Here is a 22164-nt window from a genome sequence, read left to right as displayed (position 1 = left end):
TTGCCAATGGTTTTCCCTTTGTACACCTTGGCTCCTCACACAGGAGAGCAGAAAATGGATGGGTTTATTTCCACATGATCTTCAGTTATATTTGCATTTTGGGTCTCAAGTGGTAGCAAAGCTGCAGCTCCCAGACTGTAAGTGAATGAGTAATTTAAGTGGAAAACACCAAAGTTGCATTTCCATTGGTGTTATTATTATTTTTAATATAAATCTTAAACAAGGAGCAAAATTTGATGCAATAGTCCCAGCAAAATACCATTCCTTCTGCCAGGGCAGATGAAAATGTCCTTTAACATACTGGGGGAAAAAAATATTTACAAATCACTGCTGAGAGAAGGGATGCAAAACTGGCAGGGGATCAGAGATTATGCAGCATCCAACTTCTGCTGCCCCTCACAACTGGGAGAATTCAGAAGGAATTAAAGTTGTCAGGGGAATAAAATCGCTGTCAAGGAGAACGGACTTTTCCTCCTGAAAAGCCATGTCCTCTTCCAAGGGAAAAAACAGATCCAGCAGTAACCTGACCTTGCACTTGTGTAAGGGGATGGACGTGCTCTGAGCACATCCTGCTCACAAGCATGGATCTAGGGGACGTCTCTGCAGGTTTTTTCTTAGGAGAGGACACCAGAGATGGACATGCCCACTATCTGTGGTTCAATTTCTCATACTTGAAACAAGGAAATACGAGCCCTATAGCACAGAACCAAGGAAAGATGGACATTATAGTTCCCATGGCCTCAAAAATAGACACACATAAACTGTGTTTACATGCCTCAGTGTTTCAAGAACAAATATAACCATGAAGTCAGCAACTGCAGAAAGCTACTGATACTCTTCAGAGATCTAATGAGTAATCTTTCTTCTGCTGGGGATAAAATAACAAGGTTTCCTTGTACAGGTTTTCCACATGAGCCCTGCTGGGCTTAGGTTGAATGCCCAAACGCAGCATCCTACTGCTCGACCGCACCGCAGACCCAGGCTAAAGTTGCTCCTTTATCCAATGCTCTACAGTCCTCCTCTTCCCTGCTCCAACTATCTCTGTCCCGAGAACAACCTTCACATTTAGCACTAAAGCAAACTTTAATCCATCTTCTTCCTAAATGCTGCGCACAGTCCACTCTCTCATCTTTTCCCTCCTCCCAGGCCTTACAACCATCTCCACCATGACATTTCCAGCTTGGCTGCAAAGCCACCCTTCCTAGGTAAGTTATTATTCTCAGATCTCTCCATCCCTCCTTGGAAATTCATACCAAGTCATAAATCCTTGCTTTTCTTCCCATCAACAGAAACAGCAACCACCTTGATAGATAAATAAGGCTAGCGGTAGACCACTTGCGACCTTCAAGCCATGATTCAGCCACAACACATCAAGAGCCATTAGCCACATAATTTAGCGTCACAAGCAGGTCAAATCCTAACATGCTTCAAAAGGTTTTCTCAACACCAACCTGCATGATGACCAAGGTTAGAAGAGAGGGGAAATAAAACGTTCATGGCCAGCTACGTTCTGCCCCGATTTCTTACCCATTCTCAGAGGTCTGTACCATGGAGCAAATAGGAAATGGGATTTCTTGTGGGTAAAAGCAAAGAAAAAGCTATTCAAATCTCAGTGAAACAGTATTCAGTTATTAAGCTCTAGAGCTGACACCCTACTGACACAAGACAGTTTTGGGAGATGCCTCAACTACAGCTTCAGGAAAGCTGAAGAGCGATCACTGCTAAGATGGTTACACCCTTCTACATCTAGAAATGGCTAGAGCAGGGGCTAAAGAGTCCTTTTTAATTTAAAATATTTTGGAGTAGCAGAATCACAGCCCAGAAAAACATTAACCCTGTAACAAATGACCAATCCCTAATACTACCAGACACCTCACCAGTCCACCTCCCTTCCCCACCCCTCAGCAGAAGGAAATGAAAACCATATGAACTGACCAGGGAAGAGATCGATTAGATCATCTTGTCCTACCCACCATGCAGCAAAAGACTGTTCCCTACAAGAAACTTCCCAAATTACTCCATCCGGTCTCACTTATAAAAGTCCAAATCAATGGAGTTTCCACCTCTTCTCTTGGGATATTATTTCTCCCTGCAGTCTAAAACATCTCACTGCCAAGAAGCCTTTGCTATCAAGACTTTCCTTTTGAAAATTTCTTCATTTCAATTTGCAGTCCCCCTCTCTCCCCTGCATATGTGCATTTATGAACTATGCTAATTAAACAGATTAATATCAAAAAAGGAATTACAATTTAGGAATAAATTAGTTTATTTTCCTTTTATCCTCTGCAAAAAAGCCCAACATGTCAAAGAAAGTCTAAGAGTCTCTGAAATATTCCATTTTTAAATTGGTCCCACTGCTCATAATTACACCTCCCCTCTATCCATACAAGTTACTTTGCTTTTCTTTCTCCCCCTCCTTTTTGGGGGATGAGGGAAGGAAGGCAGAGAAAAAAATGAGAAAGGGTGGGATAAGGGAAGAGAGGAGACGGACCGATCCCATCAGACCAGTCTAATTGCTTGCAACGCTCCCAGGCATATGAAAATGCAGGTTACGATACCGGCTTTGCCTGATGAATATTCCTAACTCCATTTCAGATGCAGGATCTGGGTTTATCCAATGATTGGCTTTTCTGCAGCTGGCAATAGGTTCCACTTCACATAAATACCAAGGAAAAGAAAGGCTGGCTTCTGGCCAAATTGCAGGCAGCAGCTTGGAAAAAAAAGGACCAAGGTCTGAAATGCTGCTCCAAAAAAATTATTATTTCTTCACAAAAATTGGAACAGCTGCAAGAGACAAATGAACCCCCAAATATCCATCAGGCTGGTGGTTACAGCATGTACTGGTAAAGGGCGTCACAAACACAATGGCTTCGACTGAAAACATCCTAAAGAAAGCCTTAATTGGAAAACTCAACTCCAATCTGCCAGTGCCTTTCCCCAACAATTTTCAGTATGTAATTTTACACCCAGATCTACCTGTCTGATGGCCTGCTGTTGGTAATGGATATTCTAATTTATTAAAAAAGATGGCTGTTTTGGGGCTTAATCAAAATGGAAATTCTCACACTTCAACAAATAATTACCCATTCGATCTAAGAGCCCTCCTGCTACTTCAGGATCCTGCCTCCAAGTTGTCCAACCAACACAAAAGGAAAGTAAATGACAATTAATACTCAATACTTTCTCAGCCTACACTTTTAAGGTTTCTCATCATTATCAACTTTAACTTAACTGCAAGTTCTCAATTTCCAGGTAAGTCTGGAAAGCATATAAAAAAAGAAGTTATGGGGAAAGATGATGGCAAATGGTTGGAATAGTCCTCTTGAGTTTACCTGCATGACTTGGTTTGATGTGCTAACATTTGGATGTTAATGGGCAATGGCCCCTCTTTTAGAGGTTATGCATTCAGCCCAGCCATATTACAAGTAATTAAAGGCTGTTCCCATCACATGAATGTTCCTGCTGCCTCCATTATCATTGCAGCTGGTGTCCAGCTCAGCCCAGCTTCAAGTTAGAATCACAGAATCATAGAATCGTTTAAGTTGGAAAAGACCTTTAAGACCATCAAGTCCAACAATCAACCCAATACCACCATGCTCGCTAAAGTTTCAAAGGTCTATGCTCACGTTCAGGAGTTTCGCTGACTGGCTATCTTCTTCCTTCTTGTTCAAAACATTTAACCATGTGTCCTTTTAGTGCTTTGCCAAATAAAAACGCCTTGCTATACAAGGGTCTGAAAGCCAAAGGGAGCATTTTTGGTGGGAGGGATGCTCCACGCAGGAACCCCCATCGAGAGGGATGGGAAGGAAGCTCGCACTGCAGAGGGACTATCTGCTTGCATTAGCAGCAAAGATTTCCCACCCTTTTACAGTATGGTCTAATATTTAAAAATACTCTGCTGACTTCAGTGTGTCCACATCTCCTGTGCCCTTTATTTTTCTGACGGCTTCTCCTGTACGGGAAGTACGGGAACATCCAAATTGCAGTGACCGAGCAAAGAGCCAGGAACCACTGCAGTCGCTGGCCTGGGGCCAACTTTGGGGTTTTTGTTTAAAATGCAACTTATAGAGAGCTACAAGAATAAATATGTATTCTAAATGCTCTAACACTTATTAGAGGTCTAAAAGAAAGCAGTCTTCGAAATAGGAAATGCATATCCAAAGGGAAAGCTGGAGCACAAGCAGGCAGCCTGCCCTTCCTTCGCTGCACGTCTCCCTTTCTTGGCTGCGAGGCGCAGCAAGGAAGTGATTATAAAGCATTTATTTGCAAAATCACAGCCAATAAATCCAATAGCAACAATACCCTCCCTCGCGTTGCTTGTTCCTTGGTGGGGGGGAATGAAGGAGAGGCATAGGTCCAACAAGCAGGCAGGTGCATGGCAGTAACTCTCCTTTCCAAAGCTTTTTGTGAAGCTTCAAGCCCATAAGGTGCAATATTCATCCAGGCTGTCCCCTAGCTCTGCGTACGCCGTTTTGAAGGCCTAGAAAATAAAAAAACCTGGAAAGGCTATGAAGGTTGTGATATGAAAACCTCTGAAAAGGTTAAAAAAAGGACTGGGCTGTTGAATGAGGAAATGAGTAAGGGAGAGCGTTAGAGAAAATAAAATGGTACAGAAAAAGCCATCTAAATTCTCCTCCCCTTTCCTGGATACAAATGCCATCACAAGAAAACCATAGGAAGCGAATCTGACTGCTTTGAAAATCACTGAGGTCAAAAGCATGACAGAAGAAAGGAAAAAAGATTAAACAAAGGGATGATATAATCTACACAGCTATAATTCAAACCTTTGAGGTATAAATAGCTACACTACAGGGATCAAGTCAACCACTAATTTACAGCACAATCAGGAGGGGGGGAGGCAGATACCCATCCCCACAAGCAGATTAATCCTTAATTGCTCATTTTTGCATTTCTGACACCTTTCTTTGAAGTACCAAAGCTGGTACCATCTCTCAAAAGGCACTGGCAAGCCTGAAAATTGCATAGATGGGCCTTGCTGCTGCTTGTTCAGGGCTGCGATGGCCCGTGCACAGTCCCAGATGCTTTTGTGGGTCCTCTGTGCAAAGAAAAAAGGAGATGGCTTTAATCCATAGGCACAAGAAACAATCAAAGCCCGGTATCTGCCAGTTTGACAGAAAGGGAAGCAGGACTCGGATGATGGCTCATGTTTCACAATGTTTTTACAAGACCTTAATAGCAGATAAATACTTACTGGGATATTCAAATACTTTTGAGCACTTAAATCACTTCAGCGGTTTTGTAAATCCCTCTAGAAATACTCCTAAGGACAGCAAGTACGATGCCGAGATAAGAGGAGCAAGATCATCAAGATCATCAGCTGGTGGAGATGGTGGCTTTCAGAACGGGTCACCCAACCACTCCTCCAGTTTTCTGTCCTTCCCCCTCTGCTCATCTTTATCCATGCAGGGAAGGAGATGACAGTGATGGAAACGTAACTGTATGGGCATTTCTTCAGTCCCTGTATACATCCCCTCTATCACATTAATTTTTAGGGGAGAAATTGCTTCACTCTTCACTGCATTGCTAACTTCTTGCTTGGTTCAAGAGCATATCCCTAGATGCAGGGGGAATGGCTGTGTGTTTGGTGCTTTCTTAGTCATACCGGCTGCATCCAGACATCCCTTGCACATCCTCACATGTCTAACAGGTTGATTAACTGCCAGCACCCTGCCTCTGCTAACACAGGTCCTCATTGCACGCAGTCTATTTAAATCAAACAAAAAAAAACCCTGGTATTTTTTGACTGATGAGATACAGCATTCAATGTTTTGCTGAACAAGATGAAAATTATTATCCAGTAACACATCAGACTTTGTTTAGCCAACAACTTTCTTCAAACACCATCTAATCGGTCACTAACCTCTCGACGGTACCCAACCTCTGCTATACAATACCTGGGCTCATTGCTTATGGAGAGCATCCAGGTCCCACTACCAGGGGTGGCTGCTTTGTGCCCCCAGTGGGTTATTTCATTAAGATGTCTGTCTGGAAACCGTACTCGAGGGTGAGTGTGCAGCTAGTAGGAAGAAACATCTCTCGACGATGCATACTTTCCTACCAAAATAGAAGCAGCATCTTTGAACACAAACAACTTCTAACTTACAGCATGGCAGTCCTTGGACAGGAGATTTGAGCCAACCTCTTCAACCAGCTTTAACTACTGAAGTCATGCAGTGATGAATTTGTTGAAGAGCGAGTTTTGTTTTCTGTGTCACAGTGGCCACGTGCTCCAGTCGGATTAAATGCCATGTAGGCTGGTGAGAAAAAATAGCTTTGTTCCTCCTCAAAACCAGAAGTTGGACAATTCACAACAAAACTGGTTCAGTTGCAAAATAAAAGTCACCAATACAAATACTTAAAAAATAGCACATTTTACCAAATACAGATGTTAAAGCATCCTTAGAAAAAAAAAACAAAAAACCAAAACCCACAAAAACCCCTCTGGTATGAAGCCCTCCAAATATATGTTAAAAAAATTGTGCAACAGAAAATTCTTCCATAATTTTGCTCCCAAGAACAAAGACCAGGGCAGATCAGCAGCTGAAAGGGTCTGAAAGTTGTCTTGCTGTGAGCCTTGCACTTCCCAGTTACCACCCTGTCCCATGCCTTGCATGTCCCTGGTACCCTGAAAACAGACACAGCTGGTGACCTTGTTCCTTGTGGCCAGTGACCATGGCTCCCCATCACCCTCACACGCAATTAGCATTAATAGTCTGTTTTGAACATCTAAAAGATCTATTCCGCTCTCATCAGAATGAATGATGCTCCCTTGGATGGAAGGGAGCATCTGATTGTTAAAAATCCCAGTTAGTTTAAGATTGAACAGTTTAAAACATATTCAGAATCTGAATTAAAGAAATCATAATCACCAACATTTAGGCATAAATCTATCCAAACTTTTCAGTAAGTCCTTTTAAACAGCTCTGACTTTTTAATTAGAAGCAGAATCACGGCAGAGGGGAATTCACATTGACGCTGGGTTTTGCAGATGTCTATCGAAGCCAGATGGAGCCATCCCCACTGCTCTCACTGCAGGGCAGCACTAACGCCACATTTCTATTTTCCAGAACTCAGTTTATTTTCCTATCCCGTAGAAAGGCTCTTGCCTTGGTTACTTTTGCTTTCTGTTTAGCTTGCAGAGAAGATATTTTGCACTTGGGATGAGCTCAGAGTGAAGAAAGTATCAATGCCTAAGGAAAAGTGCTTGGTTTTCTTTCCCAACTTGTTAATAAAAATATGCGTATGAACGAAATAATTCAATCGGAGATGCTGAAAAGCAGAAGGCAGGTTTTAAATAGTACTTTTTCTTTTAAAAGGAAAAGTCTGGCTCATGGTGAAGAGAAGCAGCAAATCAGTTCATTTCTTCCCTTCTGTGACTGAGAAAAGTTTATTAAAATTATGATTGTTGCATAAGAAAATAAAGTCATTTCAGTACAAGCAAGACTGTGAACTACTGAAGAAGAGCTTCTCCCTCTGCTAACGCTCAGAATATAGGGCTGCTTTCATTAGATTATAAAGCAGCGATGCTCAAAGCACAGTATGTGGACCAAAGGTGATCCTGAGCATCCCAGTGATCATCTGCCTCACATCACTTCAACAGCATTTTCAGTTGAGCACTTGATAAAGATTAATCATCATCTTCAGCAAGCTGACAGCCATTCAAAAAGCACAGAAACAGCTACTTTAAAAACAATGAGAACTCTTAAACTCCTGCCTGAGGGAAGAAAAAACTAGTGTCTAGCAGATATTATCTTTTTTTATTAAAGGGCAAATAAAATTGAACCAGGGAGTAGATATTTTAAAGTAGTTAATGCAGAGGAGAAAGTGGGTTGCCATCCAAAATCTCACTAAAACATCTTCCCAAATGATACATTTCAGGCTCTACTCAAAGCACATAAAAATAACAAAATAGCTATTAAATAGGTTTCGATCGAGCCTCTGGCTGGCGCTCAGGAAGAATATTTCACAGATTCACCTCTAAAGCAAAACAGCATAACTGGGGAAGGAGCCACCAAGAGAAGGTGGCAGCATCCCCCAGCAAAGCTGATCTTCCGTTGAGCAACTGGCTCAAAACCAGTGGTATACGGGGCTTCCCAGTTTGCTTTTGTGCCTGTGGATACCTGTTAGCATCCCTACCGTAATATTTGAGGGTGCCTTCAATGCTGCTGACAGCACCCAAGCCAAGCCAGGTGAGTGGGAGCTGGGCTGCCTCACTGCAACCCAACGGCCTGGGCTGGCAGCTGAAGAGCAGAAAATTCGTTTCCTGCAACTGGTTGTTTGAGGAAACAAATCTTCATTATGCATAAGACGTGTCTGGGCTCTCAGACAGCCGACCTGAGCCTCTAATAGCTCTGGTAAGAGCACCAGCAGCATCAGTGTCGAGGTCTTCTTGCACCCCAGCACCCGCAGGGTGCTGCAGGACCAGGGCTCTGCCTTTCTTCAACAGCAGTATTTTAAAAAAGCAGTGACAAGCCAGCGAGGTGGCCTGACGCGCATGGTTAGTGCCTCTGCAGCTGAAGGCAGTGATTCATTGCAACTGGAGTTTCAGAATGTTTTTTTGACTAACTGGTGTCTTTAAGGGGACACCTAGTCTAGCAATAGGATTAGAGCGTGCAAGCAGAATCCCTGTCCTCTCCATTGCACATTCATTCAAAGATGCAGACTCAGAAGAGGACATCCAGCCAACACCACCACTCCCGCTGCAGCCCTCCACAAGGACCCCCAGGTGCAGGAGCCATTCCCAGGGTTTCTGACTTGGATGTCCCGGTTTGGGGAAGCATTGAAGGGCAGAGCTCCAGCCCTTCCAGATAATTTGCTTTTTGCTCAGATTTAACTCTTTCCCTCCAGCTCCTTCAAGCTCACGCTGTTCTGTGTCATGCTGTCCCACCATCTGCCTTACCACGTCTATGACTTAAGAGTTCACCTTTGGGGTGAAGGAAGCAAGATGCTGGGCATCCCGGCAAGCACCCACTCGACGCCCATCACTTCTTCCTCCGGCGCATCTCTGAACACACCTCTCCGAGTCTTCCTGTGCAGATTAAAATGCACCAACACAATGTGCATCTTGACCAACTGCTCTCCTGAACAACCCAACCCAGCTTCAACAGCTACTCATCTTTCTGCTGCCTCATCTCTTGGGTCATTTCCCTCTCCTCCTGCAGAGCTCTCACATCCCCTCAACTTCTCTGCAAGGAGGAACACTGCACTGGGTAACACGCAACAGCTAAACCCAAATGGACTGCAGCTGCAGATACTTTCCTGCTCAGTCACACCTGTACCTCAGAAGCTCAGATGTCAGTTTAGATGCCATAATATCCACTCATTTTGGGGGGGTATGGCAGCATTTAATCCTCAAAACTAGTTTGCTTCAAATACAAAGCTTTTTGCAAAAACTAAGGCACTGGTTTCATTAGTGGCGTGGTCTTGTTCACTCTATCTTGTTGACTTCTCCAACACCCTGTACAAGACTGGAAGCAGTCTACATTAATTTTTTTTTTTTTCTTTTTAGATTTTTTTTTTAAGGACCAGGTCTCATTGAACTTATAACCTATAAACTTCCTCTAGAACTACAGCAGTTTGACCTTATGCTTCCTCAAAGCTCAGTGCAAGGTAAGATCTGAAGTTGCCAAGAACATCTGCTGAGCGAGGTACAGTCAAGCCAGCATGCTGTACCAGCAAGGCACCTTGCAGTGGGGAAAGGAAAGAACCACACACAAGTAAAACGCAGCTTCATTGTAGTATAAACTCCATTTATATTTGAGGTACTTTAAAGAGCTTTTTCCCTCCCTCCAGCTCTTCGAAGAGCTCCTCAACCTTGCTGAATTCCTCATCAAGGCACATGCACCACATCAAATGGAAGCAGAACGTGGCCAAGCTGCAACGTTTACTCATACACAGCCCCCATCCCCACAAATGCTCTCTGCGGCAGCAAAACCTTATGGATTACAGTATTTGTTTCCCCAAAATATCATATGCTTCACCCAGTACACCACCCTCCTCCTGCACTACACCAGAGCTAGCTCATACACCGGGCAGAAGCACCTGGGTAACAGAGAGGACAGGCGAGAAAGGGAGTATGTCTTACAAAACACATCAGCCTTGATGGGTGTCTATAAAATGCATTCAAAAAGCAAGTTTGGGAATTAAATTCCCTGTCACAGAGCAACAGTCAACCAAAAGCTAGTTTCCCCCTGAAACTGTCCTCCTCCTTGGTCCCCAGATAACCCTTCCACATTCCCCAAGAAATAATTTACCTCCTTCCCCAGTGAGCACATCCCTTGGCTCTGCGGGTACCAACTGTCCTCTCTCTCAATCAAAGTGTTATTATATTTGGCTGAAGCTCAGAGCAACTGGCTGGGCTTGTAAGACCGATAACGCCTTTTGTCTCAGAACTGGAGGATTTACGCATCAAAAGCTTGTCTGCGTCTCCCCAACTGCAGCAGTTTACCTCCTATTAGATATTACTTCCCATAAAATGCACCTACCTTAGACCATCATGGGTAAGGCATCACAGCATTTGCAAATACTCTGCTCTCTCAGAGAATAATTAATTATTCCAGCTGGCCTTATCCCCCTATGTACATCCACAAACAAAAAAACCCCAAACAAATATCTGCTTGCCCTCAGCATGACTCTGTGTGAAAAGGGAACAGGTCCCTGACCAAGCATCAGCGGTTCCTCACCGCAAGTAGACCATACACGTGTATAATATAAGTATGACAAATCCGTCTAACCACCGACTGGAACTGCAAGAGGTCCACGCATCGCTTGCCAAATTCCCACAGCATATGTAATTTTTTTTTCTTTCTTTTTAATCCCTGCATAAGCCACAGAAGATTTAGACAGCAATATTCAAGGAAAAGTCACTGGTCAAGGGAGAGAGGAAAATACCGGTGACGGTGCCAGCCCGAGGACAGGGGATTTCCATGCTTTGCTCTTGGAAAGATCTGATAGGAATGATATATTTGTTTTAGCTTTCAGCAGGGAACTTCAAGGATTTGGACTAAAAAACACCTAAATAACATTACGAGAACTGAGTGCTGGAAAAGGCGATATGAGAAGTTAATGGTATTAGTAACCACTGACCTGTCTAATCCCATCGCTGACCTGCACCCGGCTGACCGAATGTATTCCTGAAACCTGGATGTGGTTTACAGCACACAGTAAGGTCTTGGGGCAAGAAACCTATTGGGTGCAATTCCATAATTTCATGGCTTTCGGTTTTTATCAGCTGGACCAGATGTTCTCCTCTGGCCCCTCCAGCTTCAGTGTCCTCCATATTTGGTACCATGAAAAAACTGTCACTAAAGTAGCTGCACTCGTGTCTTTACCAACAAACCCAAAGCACATCTGATTAGATTTCCTCTCCTTGTCTTACTTAACTGGGCATTTTTGCCACCAGGTCTACCCAAGTTTTTGAATACCTCTGTATACCCACTGATGGAAGCCTCCTGTGCTACAGGGAGGCCACTGCCACCTGAAGTCGGGGTTGCTGAAGACCCTTCATCTGCTCTTCTCTGTTTGTTTTCCACCATCAGATAGCAGGGATCTTCTCTGTTAACACACTCTCCTGAAACGGTGAGGATGGGGGGATGAAAAGGTAACGTCAGCATGAAGGAAGCCCAGAAAAATCAGGAACAGGCACCACCGACTGAAAACAAAGATGTCCCCGTGCCACTCAGTCCTTCAGGGGCATCTCCCGGCTCCCAGCGATGATGAAGGAGCCCGCACGTTGTCCCTTTTGCGTCTTCACTTCCTCGACTTGTCACCTCCTCTTATTTTTCTGACCAGGAGTAGATAAACTCCCCAGCGGCGAGGAACTCGCCTTCACATCTGTTATGCAATATTGATCAAGCAGAGCAACGCAGGTTTGGCTGCAGCTAGTAAGCTTACTTGCTCAGAAAAAGATGCATTTTGAGCTGTAAAAATAGTCTTTTAAATCACCTAATATGTTACCTGCCCAGTTTGAAGGATCAATTTTATTGAAAGAGATGTGGATCAACTCAACCCTTTCATGGGACCAAATATAATCAAAGCAGAGATGTGTTTGAAGCCATCAACATGAAAAAAATCGTTCCTATGGACTGAGGTTATTAGCAGTAACTGGTTTAGCTATAATTAGCACTGCTTGATCTTACTGGAGACACGATGTTGAGAAAGCCCTTAAACTTAGCAAGCAAACACCATTAAAAACTGAACCCAGGCTGCAGACTGCAGCTGCAACCCTCCTGAAAGCTAAAGCTGTGGTTGCTACACCCTGCAGAAACAAGGGCTGGCAACGTATTTTTGAGGCAACCACCAACTTGGTGCAGTTTTCCGTTTGACTCAGGTGACAGGTATGTCAGCTGCTCGAATCAGTTTTTCAGGACCGAATTTCAATAAAAATGACACAACTCAGAAGGATGCAAGAACAGTTGATGTCTGTGCACTGATAGTTACGCCAAATTAACATAAAAATGAGGTCTTCCTAAACACCTGCAAGAGGAAACCTGCTTGCAGAACAAGCTACTGAAAAAAAAATAAATTACTATTCAGGGAGGTAGTTGTCAGAAATAAGATGGAGTGTGGATGTGTGTGTTTATACACAGCAGCTCCAGGTATGGGTTGCAGGTCCCAACATGCTGCCCGGTGTGGTTTCTGTAAGCAGTTGTCTCCTTCATGTCCCCAGCCTGCAGTCAGCTTCAACAGCTGAACGCTGGAAGTGTGTGCTTAGTCCTGACGGTCTGTGAAACAGTTCATACAAATCCCAGGGTATTTTTAGCATGCAGCAGGCCAGGTCAGCTCACATCGGTGACAAGAAATTCCATGTAGCTGTTTGAAGCTTCATAGGAAAGAGGTGGGGAGAAGTACCTACGGAATTTAGGAGCACCAGTAATTTGTGATTTCAGGTCTCAGGGCAACCTCCGTGCTTCCAAAAAGCCCTCCAAGGGTCAGCCTACACATCAACAAATACCAAAATTTGACAGCAATTTTAAAGGTTTGAGAAGGACCACAGCTGTTGGTGGCTTCATCTGAAACTACAGGAGCAAACCTTCCAAGCGGAGGAAAAAGCACTTCTTGGCTTGGACACCATCCAGTGCAAAAGCCACCAGGGTGAACCAGTGCAGGACTGAGATGGGACCTAACCTGTCACCTCCTCTTCGCTTCTCCTGCAGTTTGCTCACAACTGCATGGACTCAATGAGAAGATCAAGCTATGGCACCATCGCACTTTTTGGAAGAGCAATCCTTAAGAGAGAGGGTGCAGGGTCCGACTGCTGCAGCAGCCGGTGACTCCACGCTGGCGGCTACAGCTGGAGGGGACAGAGCCACGCAGCAGCAGCACGCTGATCACAAATTAAATTTCAAGTTAATACGGGAACGCATACCAGAGGAACGAGGCAACCACAATTACTGACTCTTATCTCGCAGGAAAGATCTTTCAGTTATTGTGGGTAGCACCGAAAACATCAGCTCAGCGATCGGCACTGCTGGAACCAGTGAGAAGAAAACCACACATGTCAAGCCCTTCTGCAAATCCACAGGGCACGTCCGCTTGGCTCCCACCTCCCAAAACATGTTGGCAACACAGCTGGAAAAGGCACAGGGAAGGATATGGATGGTCTGAAGGTAGCAAATAGTTTTGGATGGATTTTGTTGAAACAAGATACGTGGTTTTAGTACTCACTCAACACAAGACGGCACTCAGCTTGGCACTGCACCAGTACTGATATGACTGTCACCTCCACGCTTGGATGGTTTTCTGCCCTTTTGAGTAGCTTGCTGTAAGCCTGTACTTACCTCCAACCATATGCACAACTGTAACACACTCAAAAAACCCACTGGTGCCAGGACACACACACAGCCTGGACGGTATCCACATCAGATGGCAATTATTAATCAGTGTATCTGGCAATGTTTTGCATTCTCAAATACAGACAGCTCAACACAATGCCATGTCTCCATCACATTATACACCTCGTTCCTATTGTTTTCAACATGCACTGGTGCTCTTCCTGACCCAGGACCATTCACACAAATGGTGGGACCACTAATGCCCTACCTGTCTCATCGCTCACACCTGCACCTGATGCTCTGTGTCATGGGGATTTATTTCAGTAAATGAAGAAATTCTCCTCCTCATTTTCCCCTATTAAAGCCAATTTTTGAGAAAAGATGAACATCCCAACAAGTTTACCTTAACCTTTTCTACTCTCTACAAAAAGAAAATAAAGAATTAGAAGCAAATTATTTAATACCATCAGGTTTAGTCAAATTTTAAGTGAGGATGACACGTTTAGCATCCATGTAGAATTTTGAGTAAAATTAAAAAGCTTGCCTTTCTACATGAAACCTGGTTTTAAGTCACCCAAACTTCAAGTGATTCTTTCATTGCTCTTCCTATTCCTGTGAGACATTGTAATTTTAAATATTGGATAATTTGAGTCTGCAGCTTGAAGGTTTCTTCAAAACGTCAGCTTCTTGCTTTTTGTAGACAGACTGATGACACTGTAGCTAATTTGCTTAATTAGCCATTTACAGAAAGATCTCTTTACAAGAATGTGAAACCCTTCAAATGAAATGCTTTAAGTGCAGAATCAAGAGACCATCCATAATGATTGTTTACTCCTATCTTCTACGTATTTTTGGGCCACACTATTTCAATCAGCAGCTCCTGCGATTGATGACATTATACTTCCTAAATGCAAAACTGCACTCTGCAAGAGGCCAAGCATAATTGTCCCAAGTTTCTCCTAACAGGAGGATGTTGCTTTTTAAAAAATCGCGCTGGGATGAGAAGGAAAGAAGTCAGCACATAAAATAAACACACACATCCAGACGCTGTTGCACAGACCAGGAGTCTTCCCCTTGGTTTCAGCAGCTTTGTTTCTATTACTCCATCTTCCCTTCCCCCAAGCACTTGGCTTTTGCTGACCGCTGCATCCAAGCACACAAATCCTTCTCCTAATGGGTGCTCTGGTACCGTGGAGCACAGGGAGAAGGCTTGCACAGATGTTCATTTTGTAAGAAACAATAATTCATGCAAATCCCTGCTCCAAGCAAATTCCACAGTAGTGCATCTTATCACAAGCCAAACAAAAAGTAGAAATACATTTGAGAACCGTAAACCTGTATTAAAAGAATTTGCTCTTGTTACAGCTTGAATTTCCCCCTCTCCCTCCAACTACTCAGCCAGTAAACTATCCAACACTAAACACCAACCAAACCACTAATTCTGCCCGTGCTAATAAGAAGTGTAAACCCAATTGCAACATAAAGCAAAGCCTGTGTTAAAGTACGATAGATGTAACACACTCCACGTTCACCCATAATACTTTCTTACACATTTACAGTCCGAATAAATGCAAGAACAAAATCCTCGCCATGATGTTGGTCTCACCAAACACCTCACAGGGCTCCAAAGCAGAACATCCAATTTTGCTATCCAATTTAGGGTATTTGCACATTGCAGAAGTTTGTTATATTGGTGGGAACTCAGAGACAGCTCTACCACCTCTTCAGGCTTGTGAATTGAAATGTTATGAGAGTGTGTAGAGCAAAGCCTGGAAAGGCATAGGGTTCTCTTGCCTGAGTAAATTCAAGACAGCTTTTGCATTGCAAATCGCTTGCTCTCTGCTCCAGCCCTCCTGGGTTTTTTTGACTGCAAGGGGAAAGGTCAACTCACATTTAGGAGTCTGTATGGTGACTGTGGTGAAGACCCTCTTTCCTATTGCAAGAGGAGGCAGAGACCAGCAGTGACCATTGCACCACCCTGATGATGCTTCTAAGCACAACAGCCATGGCAGAAATGACCCAGCAAGACAAGAATCTAGACATTAAAATATCATAAAAACCACTCATAAATATATTTAACTCTGCACACATTTGTGTTTTGTTTTCCAAGGTTGTCCAATAGTTTAGTGCTTTTAACATCAGGGATTTTCCTCCATTTCATTAATCAAGAATTGAGTACTCTCTTGCCACATTTGGAGATAGACCAGCTTTCCACAGAAGCTCAAGATTATGAAAATAAACTAGTAAAATATATTTTTAGGTTTGGGTTTTTTTTTTTCAGATGGCAAGTTAGAACCTGAATTCCAACTCAACCACTATGTTTCAGCAGAACAAAAAAATCCCTGTGCTGAGTGCTCTCAAATAAGAGTCATGCCCCTTCCAACTCTGCACCAACAGAGACCTTATTATCCTTTGGGGGAGGAAGTCAGATTTTTTCCACTTAGTTACATTCCCAGGTAGTTCTCAAATAAGACTTCCCTTCCCTCTGTGTTTAAAGGGACACTTTAACAAAAGTTAATGTCTTGGCTGTGTGCTGCTCCATACTGCCATCGTTGTGTACTGAACCCTAAAATAGAGTGATGACTGGCTGGCCACTGGCCAGCACAATTTTATTTCAAAGAGAGGACAAATGCCAAGAGGCCAAAATTAACAACACTTCTTCCTACCTTAATTATTATAAGCAAATCATCCACCTGCATGTCATTAGGAGCCCATAAAGGTTCTTCCAGTGGTGCCCCCTGCAAACAAACCAAAAAAAAAAAGCTTTTAAAACCAAAGAGTTAAAATTCAGCAACATCTTTGGAAGACAGTATTTTTACTGCTACCAGCAAGGTGATTCCGCTTCATTTTACCTATATGCAAAATGCTGCTTTTCATTATTGCTCAAGCTAAAGACACACTTGAAAAAATGAAAATAACTTTTAAATACAAAAGGCAAAATTGTGGGAGTTTCCAGGGTTAAAAGTGCTTTTGGGCAGAGGCAGCAGCAGGTGATTACAGGCCAGCAGCAGCAGTTACAAATGAGAAGGAGACTCTGATGTTCACAGCTTCACTTGATAGGTGCAATGCTGTTTGTGGAAAAGTAAAGCAAAGCTTAGGAGGGTCCACAGCTAGAAGTAGAAGATAATTTTTATCGTAGTGAAGGCACCATATTCACTTTGGGCTCCGAGTGTGTATTTACCCAGGCGCAAGTGGTTGGGGCATGTGAAAAAGCAGTTCTGTGTATGTGCATTTATTCCCACCCCAAGGGAAGGAGCCAGAAAGCCACACTGTGATCACTGGCACTTCTGATGGCCACGTTCCAGTGAGGCAGCCATCAGAGGACTTCCCCAAGCCCAAACATGTCTGGATACAGACTTTGGCTGTAGGATCAAGTGCAATCCTAAAGGTAACGGGCTGAAGCTTGCCCCTGTGGTTCAGGTGATCTGCAGTGATGTTTGTGATGTTTTCATGTGTCTGCACAAAGCAGCTTGCCTCCCCACCAGCTCTCGGATGTGGGTTCCTCACTCCATCACAAAGCTGCAACGCAGGGGCTCGTGGTGTAATCACAAAGTTGAGACTGTTCTGGTTGATCCTCACTTTTACATGACAAGCCAAGTCGCTCCCGCTTTCTCCATCTCTGTTCTCCCTCCCAAAATATGTTTTACCTACATCAGCTCTGAGGCAGCAGCAGGCTCCTTGCAGGAGTCTGCAGAACCAACCCTTCTTTTCACTAATCCCAGCTTCTGGGCTGATGCTATAGAGTAAGAAATTAGAGACCTGAGGCACTTCTAGATTTAGAGTTGAATATATTTAACCAAGTTAATATTTTTTTCCTATCGACATCTTTTCTCCCCAGCCTTGGGCAGGATGCGACCCAGCCATCTGCTTTGTCGGTGCCAAGTAGCTGTGGAGCTCAGACATAATCCCCGGGTGATCTCCTCGCTGCTTTTCATCCTACTCAAGTGTTGACTCGAGCACTTGTTCAATTAGACAAGTCTCAGCACTTCAATCAGATGGGCGCACAATGCTGATTTTTACCTCCACAGAGAAGAAAAAGTCTGATTTAGTCGAGTGTGATAGAACCAGGATCTTCAAAGCAATGAGACCTGGAGATCACGTCTGCTCTGAAGTCTGCCAGAATCGCTGCTTAACCTGAGAGACCACCAGCAACCAGCAAGTTCCATTTTAAGAGAAGTTGAGAGAGAGCAGATTAAAAAGACATTGGATCTGGCAGGGAGGAGGAGAGCTGGGTTACTTTCCCGCTATTTCTTTTTTAAGGCAACTGGAGAACGGCTGAGGCGTCTGCTTTCTCTTGTCTCTGGCTCAAAGCAAGTAACCCACAGATGTGCTGAACTTGCCGTTCCCGCTGTACCACTTGCATTTTCTTCCTTACAATCCAGCTTTTCCCAACACTTCCCAGCAACACTGCTGTCCTGAGGCAGAGGGGTCTGAGGGCTGCAGAAATGCAGTCCAGCCTTCAGCCTGTCCTCTCTTCCCTGTGCAATGGGGATGAGGTCCTTCCATCCTCCAGTTAGCTATATGCATTTAAAACAAAGGGGTAAATTTTACAGGACCAAATCAGGAAGCTGGCATGAGCAACTGTGCTGTCAATATTTTCATGGTCAATTTAATCCTTTATTCACAAAGCTGCCAGATTCAAAACGCAGCCTCGGACAGTGCTAAGTGCAAGAAAAGTTGGAAGACTTTGCATTCATCTCCAGTTTCAGAAAGGCTGATGGAAGGAAGGACTCTCTTTCCCTGCCATTATCAGCATCACCTGAGAGTTAAAAGGGAATCAGCAACGAAGCTGAGTTTTTACAAAGCCTGGAGAAAGACACATGCAGTAGACGCTCATGGCTCCTTCCAGGATGAGGCCAACATCATGCTGAAGGAAAAACGTACACTGGGAGGTAATGAAAAAAAGCAAATGCAAAGGCAGAATGAAAACAAAAGAGCCTATAAAAGCTTATAAAAGTCAATGCAACACATTTGAATAGGTTTTAGAGCAGGCTGTGTCTTAGATGGCTGTAAAAACAGATCAGCAACAGCAGAAGAGAGTAATTCATGATGCATGCATGACTTGCAGTGACTCATAAACCTCGTTCCTTTTAACAGGTAAGGAGCGCGGTGCAGGCATGCACTCAAGTCACTCGAGTATGTAAGAGTAGAAACATCTTATGTTATACATACTCACAAGAATATCTTACATCCACATCTGTTCTTAGAAATTAGTCATACGGCCTGCGTGTAGAGGAAACACGATTGCCAAAGAGCAAACGTACAACAGAACTGAAAAGAGGTGGCGTGTCCCACATTCGGCTTATTTAGCCCTGGCCACACACAAGCCTTTCCACTCATCTGCCTTGCCCTGACCCCACTGTGCCCCAATGTGCCAGCAATGTAATCCGCTTGCCAGATAATCCTTCAAAAACGCGGTATCCTGAGGATCTGGTGCAGTCAGCTGACTGCGGTAAGCCATGGCTGCAACCCACCGGCCTCGGGAATAGTAGGATTACTATTTGTAATTATTATTTGTGTATGTTAGTTGTATGTTTGGATGAAAGCAATTTAACCAGGTAAATGTATACACTGTTATAGCACATCAACAGTAAGGAAGGCACGCTGGCTATAGGAAGGAACTTCCATTCTCTACAGCCAAAATTCAATTTTCCAAGTCCGGCAGCATTAGGAAACTCAGCACTGACCTGATCCAAGTATTTGTGGACAATGCTGTAACATAAAGCTGCTTCAGAGCCTCAGTTACGAAAGAGACCCCGGGACTCAGCAGCCAAGTGTCTTCCAGTACTGTGCTGTGCTGAAAGATTAAAGACTGCTTTGCAAACCTTGCAAGCAAAGTGAAGGAGAAGGTCTACCTTGTGCTCTCATAGTTTAGATTCACAAGACAAAACAGTTTTATTGGTAAGATGTCGGGTAAATTGGTTGTGTTTGTGTATTTTTTAAACCAACAAATGAAAGATTAAGAGCTGTGTGCTTGCAAGCTCACCCACAGGCTCCATCCTCTGGAGATGGACTGGTCCAAGGGACAGTCCTTCAACTGGCAGAGCGCAAGTTAATGCCAGAAGAGAGTTCAACCATGCTTATATCTCAACGAATAACAAAGGCAGCTTATCTCGCAGAGCTTGGGAGCCCCGAAACTGCAGCTCGACTGGTGGCTTCCCATCATCAAATGGGAAAATGCTATGGATGATGAGTTACGTGTTTGGGAGTGAATAGCTCCTAGTAATTCAGGGGTGTCCAGACACCTCAGCTGAGATCAGGGCCCTATCATGAGTTATAAAGAACTGTAGGATGTTCCTTCCCCAAAAAAGCAATTACATCTGCAAAGAGTACCCACAAAAAGATGGACGGGACCATGAGAATGGTGCCATTCCTTGGTGTTTCTTCTCTCCCAGAGTAGTCCAAGCAGAAGGTCAGTGACCACACTGGTAGGAGAGCCCAAACCCAATTCACAGCCTGGTACCCTGTTTTACCCACTCCTTTAAGGCTGCTACACCTCTGCAGCCACTCTCCGTAGCAAACAGGCATACTTAAAGTCATGGGAATGAATATTTTGGTGGACAAGGTGGGCTAGCCAGCATCCAAAACGAGAACTTCACTCAAGCTGCACATTTCTGTGCTGGATCATCCTGCTCACTATGGAAAAATTTTACAGCATAACACCATTTCTTTTATAAAAATGATGAATACAAGTTCACAAACTGAGGTCTCTTTTGGAAGAACCCTGCTAAAAAAGTGCTTTGGGAACAGCCACACTAGGTGGGACTTCGGACAAAAACAGCAGGTTTGTTAATCAAGAATGTTAATGGTATAAAACATTACACAGAAAAATGTTCAAAATCTGGGGTTGGCAAAGGTGGCTTACAGTTATAGAACTCCTCCATCTCTTATTAAAATAATTAAAATAAAAGTAAGGCAGGTATTAGTTGGCTAGACGGCCCCAAATCCCGCCGCCTGCGTAATCCACCTGAAAGCCAAGTGTATCAAGGAAAATTAAAGCTGCCTTTAATCCATGCAAATCTCAGCACAGGAATCTTTTATTCTCTTACCTCCTGCCGCGAGTTTATTCCTGCCCCACACCCCCTCGTGTTGCCAGAGCTGCGGGGGCAAAACAACACAAAGCTCCATATTTTAGTAACACGGAGAAGAAATTTTGGACCTTTTACACATTTTGGGGTGGACGCAGCTTTACACTTTCATGGTTGGGTTGAGACTGAGCCCCATTCCACCTGTGCTTGGTTTAATCATATGTATCGACACACATAAATTAGGGCATTTTGTGCATAAATTAGGCAGCGTCATTATGCTAATTGGGATGGTATGATTGTGCCGAGCGTGTTTGCAATCTGCCACAATCCTCTGGGATAGCACCGGGAGTGAGCTGCTGCATCTGAAAAGGCCAGTGCTCTGCCGGCATCCCGCTGCGGCAGGTATGGCCACACGTCACCCTAAAGCAAGCCTAAATAATGGAGGAGAAGGAGTGAGAAGACCTGTTGGGATTTGCTTTGTCTGAAATGCTGGATTCTTTTCTAAGCTATAACACTAACCTGAAAGAATAACTCTACTTTCTAAAAGTTGCATCCTAACCTCCCCCGTGATGCATGAAACAGGTCGATTATAGATGGGGGCAGAGAGAGGCTGCTAGAAAAATGAACCACAATGGTGCAAACACCAAGGTGTATGTAAGGCAAATAAAGAGCAGGAGACTCAAAGTCCCTGCACTTTGCTTTATGAAACCTAATGCGAAGAAACAAGTCATCCTCACAAAAAACAGAGCTGCTGCACTTTACCCCTTCCAGCCCCCACCTGAATTGCAACAGAGGTTGGGACACTCGCCAGGATCGGGGCTGTATCATAGTGTATTCCTGATGATCCCTGCCCTAAAAGAAAAAGAACACCTAAATCTTACCAACTGAATGAACAAGGATAATGGAGGAACAAATAAACTGCAAAGCGACAGAGGAACAAATAAATTGCGAAGTGACAGCTCCTCCTTTTTGAGATTCAGCTAAATAGCCATACATGAGTAGGTCAACCTAGTGCAGGTAATTGTCAAGGGAGACCTTCAGGGTCTTCTATCAAAACATGGAGGTTTTTTTAGATACCCTACAGGTATCCTGCAGCCTGAGCCCCGAAGGTCTGCGGGGCCGTGGTCGATGTCCCTGTGCAGAGGACAGCATTGCAGAGCTGCCGGTGATGCTCAGCTCCAGGGGCTGGGCATGGGTCTGGTGTTGCACCACACCTCCCTTCTCCTTATGGGTACCAAGGGATGCTCCTGAAGCCATTCAATTTTCCTACCAAAACTGGTCACTAGTTTAGCTGCCAAACAGGATCATTACGATGAAAAATCCTACCTGTGGGACTTGAGCTC

At 44.0% G+C, this 22164-nt stretch overlaps 1 protein-coding gene across 3 annotated transcripts in view; it reads right to left on the bottom strand.

The window, feature by feature from the left end:
• Window positions 1-22164, bottom strand: part of PTPRA (protein tyrosine phosphatase, receptor type, A) — a 110098-nt gene that overhangs the window by 53473 nt on the left and 34461 nt on the right. For 2 of the 3 annotated variants that reach the window (XM_010580761.1, XM_010580760.1), the window contains one exon: window positions 16460-16531. In XM_010580761.1, the coding sequence (XP_010579063.1) occupies window positions 16460-16492 (33 nt within the window). In that variant the 5' untranslated portion in view covers window positions 16493-16531. Of the gene's footprint in view, window positions 1-16459; window positions 16532-22164 lie in introns of those variants that run through there. The other variant, XM_010580763.1, reaches the window with a different exon arrangement.

The sequence above is a fragment of the Haliaeetus leucocephalus genome, unplaced genomic scaffold, assembly GCF_000737465.1.
Source record: "Haliaeetus leucocephalus isolate CR32 unplaced genomic scaffold, Haliaeetus_leucocephalus-4.0 Scaffold741, whole genome shotgun sequence".
NCBI lineage: Eukaryota > Metazoa > Chordata > Aves > Accipitriformes > Accipitridae > Haliaeetus > Haliaeetus leucocephalus.
The sequence above is the reverse complement of the archived record's forward strand: the minus strand, read 5'-3'. Positions and strand labels throughout refer to the sequence as shown.